This window comes from Pagrus major, chromosome 18, assembly GCF_040436345.1.
Source record: "Pagrus major chromosome 18, Pma_NU_1.0".
Lineage (NCBI taxonomy): Eukaryota > Metazoa > Chordata > Actinopteri > Spariformes > Sparidae > Pagrus > Pagrus major.
In genome coordinates, this window is record NC_133232.1 from 17470872 (window position 1) to 17481651 (window position 10780).

The 10780-nt window shown below is 39.7% G+C and overlaps 1 protein-coding gene across 1 annotated transcript; it reads left to right on the forward strand.

The window, feature by feature from the left end:
- The first annotated feature begins 27 nt into the window (after positions 1-27).
- Positions 28-8732, forward strand: fam199x (family with sequence similarity 199, X-linked). The gene is made up of 8 exons (XM_073487739.1): positions 28-151; positions 2427-2605; positions 3346-3565; positions 3719-3877; positions 4995-5156; positions 5582-5765; positions 5897-6000; positions 6424-8732. The coding sequence occupies exons 2-8, from the start codon at positions 2439-2441 to the stop codon at positions 6595-6597; spliced, it is 1170 nt and encodes a 389-aa protein (XP_073343840.1). The 5' UTR covers positions 28-151; positions 2427-2438; the 3' UTR covers positions 6598-8732.
- Positions 8733-10780: the final 2048 nt, after the last annotated feature.

A 10780-nucleotide genomic window follows, 5' to 3' on the forward strand; every position in this document is an offset into this window, starting at 1 on the left:
TGTGACACTTCCGCCTTCACGTCACGTGACGTGACGTGACGCGGCCTCGCTGCCGACAGTCTCGCGGTGACAGCTTAGTTAGATCATCGCTGGAAAAGAAAGGATTTGCAAATGGAGGTGGCAGAAATGATCATTCTTTGAACGACAAAAGGTTGGTGTTTTAAAGTAGATAGCCTCTTAGTAACAACTTTACCATGCTCATAAACCGTCCAGAATCGTCAGTGTAGGGGAAAGTTTAGTTAGGTGTCATTTTGTGGCTTTGTAAACGCTACGTGGACATTCGGAGCATTAGCAGCAAGCTAACAGCGTTAGCATGCTTGTGTTGTGATTCCGGCTGTTCGCATTTACCAAAGACCGTAACGTGTTATGTAAAGTTTACCCAAACTAATTCAGCTACATTTTGTAGACACCCTTTTTTAATTTTGGGCAATCTTTGTCTTGCCTTTCTGTGGACGACGGTATCTTCTACAGTGAAACATTTCAGTCTGTTGTCAAGAAAAACAATAATTACCGGAGTGAATTACATCTGGTGTCAACATTTAACACGACCAAGTTCTTAAACGTTCATGTGAGGTAAAGAAAAGAAGAAACAGTGAAAATGTGATCAGTAACGTTTGGTAGCCTCAATACCTTTGCCCACCACCGTCACTGATGTTTTCAGCAAATCCTCAAAACGCGATTAACCAAATGTAAATCAGTGACGTTACTGCTTGCTAGTATTTGTATCAATTAAAATTTTGCTTTGGTCAGTGACTGTGTGCGAAACATTTTTTCGTATCTTTTCCCCCCAAACTGTCTTTATTTACTACCATGAGTGAACATTCCTACAATCATTTGTCCAATGAAGACCAGGTGTTGAAGTTCAGATTGAGCTAAATATCTCTGAAATATTGAACCACACCTCAGCCTTTTCCTTCACTGGCAATATCTGTGAATTAAAGTATGATAACAAAAACATTTAAGGAGTATATTTAGATCTGAATACGAAGTTTACCCCAAATGATCAGAAACTGATCATCACCACACAGAACACAAGGTACACACATTGCATACATTAAAGATGCACAATGTAGTTTACGGGAAGAAATTTTAATCAGGAGAAAAAGATCTTCATTGACAAACTCTTTTAACAGTTTGTTTCATGACTTAAACTGAAAAAAACAATCTGACCTTAAAGGACAACACAGTTTCATTCTGTTTTACTTTGTTTATATTGGCGGACCCTGCCACCTTTCTAGCTTCAGACAGTGTTCTGGGGACCTTATTTTCCTCTGAGAACAGCTTGTTTATTCAGATATGGAAAAGATACATATTCTGAGTTTGTATTTTTTATCTCATTAATATTGTAAATATTAAAATACTGATTTTGAATTTCTTCTCCATCAGGACATAGTGCCCCTTTAATCTGCACATTTCCCTGTTGATAAATGTCCTTAAACCTATCCTTCCTAATCATAAACGGGTTTAAGCAGTGAAAAACACATCTCCTAATTACAAAAATGGCAAACATTGTCTGTAATTGGCTTTCCAAAGTTTACTTTTAAGGTAAAAAAGCAACGTAGGATACTTCTTCAACTTAATTGTGAACATAGTGTTGATGTATTGTTGTTGAGTACAGCAAGCTTTAGTAATATAGAAGACCAAATGGATTTTTCTGCATTTTTTTGTTGTGTCGTAATTTGTATAATGTATAGAAAAAATTTCATGTCACAATTATCCTGGCCAACATAACTGTGATTTGCAATATTATCCCCATTTATATATATAAAGTATTCTTAAAACTCTGAAAAAAGTACTTTTTTATTGCATCACATATATGACACACATCTTTTTAAAAACAAAAGAAAGAAAACTAAACAAACATTCTAAATTATTGATCATAAAGTGATCCTCCTACACAAATAAAGGATAAAGGAATGGTGGTAACCTCATCTCTCATCGTTCTTTAGTTTGGAATCCGTTGTATTTACACACATCAGATTTGACCTGTTTTTGTGGGAAATACATTGTGCAAGCCATGTGTTCAGCCATGGTGACGGGCTTAGGCACTTCAAAATAAATCAGGAAACTGACAGTGAACTGATCAAAATGATCAATTTATTGTGAGTGTTTCTATCAGCATCAATGATAAAATCAATTACTGTCCCATTCCTAGACATGGGTGCATTAGCTGCTGAAAAACATCAGCAGTTTGTCTGTTGTCTAGACTTGACATCAAAAAGTTTGTATGCAAACAAACCTTATTAAATGAAAACTATATACCTGTGTGGACAGAGTTGTGTACAGTCCAGAACAGTACCCTCAGTATCATAGTACTAATAGAGTCAATAATTAGAGTGTGCCAGATGTGTTAATTAAATTTGGTGGTTCTTATTGAGACTGTACTGAAAGGTGACCTGTTGTGTTTGCCTCTGTTTCTGTGTCAGGTACATCCGGCCATGTCTGAATCTCTGTATGAGAAGTTCTTGGCCCCGGAGGAGCCGTTCCCTCTGCTCTCCCAAAGAGCCAACCTCAGCGATGTGGGAACCCTGGACGTCAGTGATTTTGGGTGTCAGCTCTCATCTTGTCACAGAACAGATCCTCTGCACCGCTTCCACAGTAACAGGCAAGCAGAGTGTGTGTTTGTTTTCATGTGTAGGTCACCTGCCAGTGAAGTAAACTGACTTTCAAAATTTGTTTTCAAGTTATGCACCATTATGGTAGAGTATCCTAAGTGTCTAGGTTATACTAGAGCATCAAGGATGTGTCATTGCAGCATTCACCACAGTTATTGACAAATGTTAATGTGCTTATCAAGTTGCACATGGCCTGGTTGCCAGTGCCAGTAAAGTCTGTCAACAAGTGTGTCAGTGCACTACTATTGATTGACCGTGTTTGCATTGTCACACATCCAAACCTACGCCCAAGGCCAATAGAAACACACGTTTTGCAATTGCTAATCAAATAAAATAGAAAACAACAGGATTCCACATACACCAACATCTCCATCATGTCTCCTGCCAGTGTAAAATGGTCAAAGGTGTGTGTAAAGTTACCAATTATAGCCTGAAGGTGTGCACAATAATTATATTGTGGCATGACACTTTTTGCCAATGGCCAAAAGAGTAGCAGTTTATTCTCTCTAAAACATTCTCCTCAATAACTAATGCATCTATATTTTTGTATATCCCTCGTTCAGATGTACTTAGTTGACATTTGGAGTGTGTTTCACAGGGAAATACATTAACATAGTTAAATTAAACATCATCATCTTGTGTGCACACAACCTTGTCTCAGAAAAATGATCTGAGCAATTTCCAGAAATGAATCATAGGCTATACTTTGACAGTTCATTGTCCTTCCTAGGTGGAACCTTACTTCCTGTGGGACCAGTGTTGCCAGCTCAGAGTGCAGCGAGGAGCTCTTCTCCTCTGTGTCTGTTGGGGATCAGGACGACTGTTACTCCCTTCTGGATGACCAGGAACTAACGTCTCTGGACCTGTTTCCAGAGGGTAGTGTTTGCAGTGATGTCTCCTCCTCCATCAGCACCTACTGGGACTGGTCCGACAGCGAGTTTGAGTGGCAGGTTGGTTGTTGGCCAGCTGGTTTTCTAACTTTCGCTTCCATCAAACACAGAGGATGTGGATGTTTTAGTGAATAGAACGTCTCTTTTGTCTTTTTCAAAATAATTTCTTCTTCAACTTCTCATTGCTCGTCTGTCTCACTGCTGTCCCACCAGCTGCCAGGAAGTGACATTGCCAGCGGCAGCGATGTCCTTTCTGACATCATCCCGAGTGTGCCAAGTTCACCCTGTCTATTTTCCAAGAGGAAGCCAAAGCCCCACCCTCACCGCAACCTGGATGAGTTACCATGGAGTGCCATGACCAACGATGAACAAGTAAACAGCCAACACACCTTTTCTGTTTTACAGTGTCTTAAATGAGAAACCGCTCTGTGCTGTCAGAATCAACAGCAGTGACACTGACAAGCTTGCTGACTCAGCTCCCGGTTCATGTTTTTTGTTTAGGTCTGTTAATGTCAGGGGCTGGCAACAAGTAGATTGTGGCATGGCTTGCATTTCAAATGAATATGTTTCTATGTAATCTTCATTTTGTTGGAGCTGAGGTGTCAAAACAAAGATAATGATTTTGTATTCATTTTGGTGACACTAATGTATTTCAAAACTAAATAGGAAAAATAAAAAGCCATCTTATTGCAGATTAAAAAATGTGGGTCAGCTACACAATGGCATTGTATTTATAAGCTAACATCTTATTAGGGAAGTCATTTTTCCTGTCTGAATGTTGAGTGAACCATTGTGAATCGGTCTAGATTTTCAGTTCAGTTCAGTCATTTTATTATGACTGAATTTTCAGCAAATTACATGATTTGTATTGAACCCTGAGATAACTTGATTGCAGACATATACCATAAATTGTTTGTTTAACACCAATTAGTTATATGAGCAACAACAAAAGAGCAAACAAAAATGTCCACATTTTTAAACTTCTACTGTAATTCTTTCAAATAACATATTTGGATTACATTTCAAATAAACTGTACAGTGCAGTTTATCCTGATGGAGAGCTTTTTCTCACAGGTTTTCTCCGAGGAACTAGAGCTAAATGTTTCACATGTCAAGTAAAGTTTTGCATCAGTCATATTTACAAAGTACTACAGTTCCCAGTGAAAAAAAATAAAAGAAATAATCTATATCAGTCAAACAGCGCATTGAGCAAATTCCAGACTAACACACTGTCCCCTTTCAACAGTTAAAACAGGTAAAATATAAGATCTCAGCTTAACTTCTAGCAGTATTAAGCATTTTTAGCAAGCCATTCCCAGTCCATTGCTGGTTTGCCTCAATTACCCCAGCAGTCAAAAACAACCTATTTCTCTCAGTTAAACACTTGAACACACATCCACCTTGAGTCTTCAGTGTAGGCAGGTATGCCTAGACAAAAGGTAAAAAAAAAAAAAAAAAAAACGTTAAAAAAATGTGTTTCCACTTCCAGGTGGAGTACATTGAGTACCTGAGTCGAAAGGTCAGTACAGAGATGGGCCTGAGGGAGCAGCTGGACATCATCAAGATTATCGACCCCTGCGCTCAAATCTCTCCCACCGACAGCGAGTTCATCATAGAGCTCAACTGTCTCACCGACGAGAAACTCAAGCAGGTGAGTAGTGGCTCTGATACCAAACCAGTTAACAAGGCTAGTGTTCTGTCACACATAATGATTCACACTTACACCAATGTGTGAGCAGCCTGTCACCAGGATGATACAGAGAAGATAAAATAATAGTTGTCAATGAACATAAAAGTCTGACTATGTTTTGTAGTTTTGTAGTTTAGTTTATTTTACACCTGAAGAAGCTACTGAGTAAAATGTTGTGATTATAATATTAACTGTTTCACTTGTTAATTAGACAATAACAATCTCATATCACTGTGTATCCATCTTTCAGGGATTTCATTTCTACTCAGTTGCCTTTTTTAATCAGCTGTTGGTCATTGTTGTGTATCGGAGAGAATCACTCCATGGCAATATTTAAGTTGCAGAGTGTGAAAAGTACATTCCTTTGACCTGTGTGATGTCATCAGGTACGTAACTACATCAGAGAGCACAGTCCCAGGCAGCGGGCCAGCAGCACCAGAGAGGGCTGGAAGAGGAGCAGCCACAGCAGCGCCAGCACCGGTGGCGTCAGCGGAGCCAGCAGCAGCAATGCCAGCATGGTCAGCTCCGGCAGTTCCTCCACGGGCTCTACAGCCTCCAACTCCATCGCAGGTAAGATGGTGGCTAGCAGTAATTATAGTAGTGCCACTGCCACTATTGTTGTCCAGTTCAGTTTCCAGCTCATTTCGAGTCATTTTAAGGTCTTCCTGGTTGTAATACTGTTAATATTTCCTTTTGTTCAGGTGGTACAGCATCAGCCTGTAGTGGAAGCAGCGTTGCCAACATCAGCAGAGCTCACAGTGACGGCAACCTCTCCAGTGCTGCAGAACGTATACGAGACTCTAAAGTAAGAAACAGGAACGTGTGAGCACGTCTCCATTTTTCTTGTAATGCTATTATTGTGCTAGACAAATACCACTTATTTTACATTACTGGGAACACACTGGAAAGAATTCTAAGGGGTACAGGAGTTTTTTACAGGTTTTTGTTTTGTTTTTTAAACTTTTGAACTTTGAAGAGTATGTTTGCCTCTCAGCACTACTATTTCTGATCCTGGCTGCTGCATACATTTTATTTAACAGTAACAAATCCATTATAATGTAATTTTTTGTTGCCTGATGTTACTGCAAGCATTTTTGACTTTGTACTTTTATTTTGATTTCTTTCACCTCGCCATCATACAGAGCATGTGACATTAGATGTCCTTGGTCCTCGTCTAGGTATCATTTCTAACCTCTCTGTTGCTCTGTCTTGCCACTCCATCTTTTAGAAACGCTCAAAGCAGCGCAAGCTTCAGCAGAAAGCCCTCCGGAAGCGTCAGCTGAAAGAGCAGCGACAGGCCCGCAAGGAGCGTCTGAGTGGACTGTTTCTGAATGAGGAGGTGCTGTCACTACGGGTGACGGAGGAGGACGACCACGGCGACGACCTGGATATACTGATGTGACACCAGTGAATCAATCAGTGCTCCCTCTATGCCTGCTCTGTCACACCTCAGCCACCACCATAGAGCTTATAGACCACGCTGATCCAGATCACTGCATGCATTAGCTTTGAGTAGACTAAAGTGCTCATAATGCGTTTTTGATAGGCAGTAAAAGCTTGTAGAAGCCTCTAACATAGCTTGTTATATTGCTTGCTAATACTAGTGCAATACCGCTAGTGCTAAAAATGATAGCTGCTGCAAACACTAATAAGCTAGCTACAGCAATAATACTGCTAATGCTTTGATTTGATAGTCTAGCCTGCTTTTAGCTAGTGCTACACATAAATATACGCTACAAGTTATTTCATCTTAATACACGTAACAAGAGGGTTGCTTATAGATGCTGTAACAGCATATATCCACTGCTACTAACGCAGCCACCACTGGCAGAAGGACAGATCAGGCAAGAGAAGCAGAGTTTGGCCACATTACACAGATGCTGCTCTGTGAAAAAACAGGTGATAGCAGCAAGTTTATTTCTACATAATATACAGGAGGAACTATATGTAGGTTGGCAGCGTACACATATATTCAGAGTCTACCAGGCCTTATCTGCACTGGTCAAACTCTGTTCATCTGCAGCTCTATTTAAACTGCTGCAGGTGATGTTACAGCATAGGTATATACATAAAGGCCTACAGTGAAGGTGGTTTAAGTGTTAAGTATCTGTTTTAACTTGAAAGCACATTTACTGTGAATATGAGTGCCCTCAGGGAAACACTTGGGGAAACAACACAAGATCTTGAACTTTAAACATGGCATTGATAAGCAATTTCTAATTCAGAGTTTAAGATTCATTTCAGGAGAAAAATCATCCTCCAAAACTAGCAGATACATCTGAGAGTCCTGATGTGGAAACTGATGTGAAATGAAGTAAGCTGGTCTGTCTTTCTCTCTGCTGAGTGTTGTGGTCCCATTTCACTCTTAAGGCTTAGAGGGAGCACTGAAACAGTGCATGTTTAAATCATCACCCACACGGAGTCCCTGTGTGGTCCAATAACTAACAACGTGCATCATTAACTGCTTACACCTGTTTAGAGATGCTTTTGTGTTGTAAATAATGATAAATAACAGCATATTTACTGCTTGCTTTAAAGTTTTCCTCGGTGATAAAGGTTTGATATAAAGTTTTTTTTCCTCTGTATATATATCATAACAAGGTAGTGAACTAATTGGTTATCATAGCTTAAAAATGCTGTCAGTTACCACTGGTTATTTTCTATATTTAAGTCTTATTTTGAAGCATTTAGCTGTTTTGTCACAAGTACTTGAGTTTGGTCATTGTCTCAGATATCTTTAGAACTTCGTCTATCCATTTTGTTTCTTTGCCAGCAGTCCTATTGTGTATTTAGCCTGAGACTGACCTAAATCATCAGATTCACCATCATTTAGTGTCGATTACATTTCTGTATGACTTGACCACCGTGATAGATTTCAGGCATTTGAGCATTGGTAAATGTTTTACAGATCACAGTGTCTGATCACGTACTGTATGGCTGGGCTTGCTTTGGCGCTAAACTTGAGCTGGTTTCTTAAGGATGTGCTACTAACATCGAGCCATTGACTCAACTTTCAGAAGTGTGTTCATTTTGCTCTGTTATATTACATATTTATGATCTACAGCAAGTGTTGACGAAGCACTAACACCTCATTAACGGCTTTTTGTGGAGTTGTAGCTACCACGCCCTATTCATATTTGCTAGAAGTATAGCACCCTGACATTATTTTTTTGTGTTTTTGTTTTGTTTGTTTACCTTGTATATGAAACATTTTCCCACTGATGAACCTCTGCAGTTATTGGCTTAAAAGCCTGCTGTCCTTTCTGATACTTAATGTGTACTGAGCTCTGGCTCTTGTCTCTGTCTCATGTATCAAGTTATTAATTACAGCAATTATGTTAAACGCAGCTTTATGTATTCTGTAGTTTCGAATTAGTAAAACTCTATTTTGAAAAAATAAGATAATTTTGAAAAAATAAAAAATAAGCCAGTGTGATGCAACAAAGTGTGTATTGTAATTTGTGTATTCACCATGTAATTGCAGAAAATGAATGATCTTGAGCTGATTAAATATGATTTAAATTGTTTTATTGCAAATTAGGTCAACTATCTTATCTATCTATACATCCATCTGTATGACATCACAGAAGTCCACAGTGAAGAGAGGAGGGCAGCTGATGCTCTGCACTGGATGAACTTGGTGGAGGATCAAGCTGCTCCATCACCGGGTGATACTCCACATCCTCTGATTGGCTGGACTCTGTGAGTCCTGCAGAGGAGGACGGAGATGTGACTGCTGTTTGTTGAACATGCAGCCAGGAGGCGGGGCTTAGATTGTACTCCTGTGGCAGGTGATACATGTCACTCACATGCACGGTCACTGGAGTCTGTGTGTGCAGCAGCTGCACCCTGGCTGTCCGCTGATGTGGTCTGCAACAGGACTGGGACTGTCTGAGGGGGACGAGGCTCCTCCACAGCTCTCTGTGAGGTTGAGGCCTCCATCACAGCTGCCTGTGAGGTGGATGCCCCTGGTGACACACACTAAGACACTGCTACACCAACAAACAGAAACAGAAACAAAGATCAGTCTTCTAAAACTTTAAAAACACTTTAAAATAAGATACCTCTTCTCACAGCTGCAGTAAACTACATCTGAATACTAATATTGGTTCAAACGACATTCATTTGAGAGTCACAACTTTTATAAAGATGCACAATTCAGTCTCCAGAACACTGTTTGAAACTAGAAAGGTGGCAGGGTCCGCCACATATAAACAAAGTAAAACAGTATGAAATTGTGTTGTCCCTAAAGGTCACTTTGTTTATTCAGTCATGTTTAGTTTGTTTAAGCATAAAAAATCAGTCAATGAAGGTCTTTCTCTTCACCTCAGACCTCAACGGTTTAAATATTAAACACACTTCCTTATATCACAACTGCCACAGTCACAGGCGTACATGACAGTCATTTACAGCCCTTATGTAAATAAAGTAAAGGGATCCTGGAAGGTGACGTTGATTTTCCGGGTGTGTATGTACAGTAATGCTGACTGCTGACTGGAGCTGGAGGTGAAATGGATTTTACTTCATGAAGACATTTCAGAGAATAGAGGGGAAGAGAAGAGTCTCTGGTGAGTGCTGGGTTTAGTGAAAGGTTGACCTGAATTCAAACACACACACTATCACACTATCTTATGGCATATTTAATGTACAGTACACTAATCTGGCTGTTTGGGGTCAAAGAACACTTGATCGAGTAACGTTAATAAATACGGATGATCATGTGGTCTGCACCAATTTTGCGCCTTGCGTAGATTAACACCATTTAACAATCACCTGCTGGAGAAAATCTATCTGACGTTATAAATGTTCATGGACAAGGTCATGTTTTCATTTCATTCACGTTACATTTAGTCTCGTTCACCAACTTCCTTTCTCACCGTCTGACTCTTTCCTTGAAGTTCAAGTGACAGGTGACCATATGACATGCGCTGTTAACTTGAGCTAACTTGAGCAAACATTTTATAATCTTTAAAGGGATTGTTCATTGACGCAGGCTGCTAACCAGGTGTTAAGTAAACATGTCTGGATGCAGCTATTCAGGTGACGACTGGTCTGACAAACTGCAACAGGTTGATATGCCAAGTAAATAGTTTACCTTGTAATATCCAGTGATTTAATGTAATTGTTTACTGTCCCACCACTGATTAATTACTGTATGAATGATGTACAGTATATGGTATGCCTGATTGTTACCATTATATCTTTATTTCTATCATACTACTTAATAATTTCATTGGTGCTTTTTTCATCTAATCTGACTGCTGCCACGCCCACAGACACACGCACACACAGGAGAAGGAGCGGGTAGGGAGAAAAGGAGGGGGGAAAAGCAGGTAGGGAGAACTGAACACAGAAAAACAACAGGACTGCCACAGTAGCACCGTGACAAGTTCCTCCTAAACTACAGGTTAAATAATTTCATCGGTGCTTTATTCAGCCAAGATCTAATCTGACTTGGCAACTTTTCCAGCTTTTCTTTCTCACATTTGATATTACCATTGTCACAGTGATACTCTTCATACATTATACAGTTCCATTGTGGATGTGTCTGTCTGTCTGTGTGTGTTGATTTGATCTACTGTGTC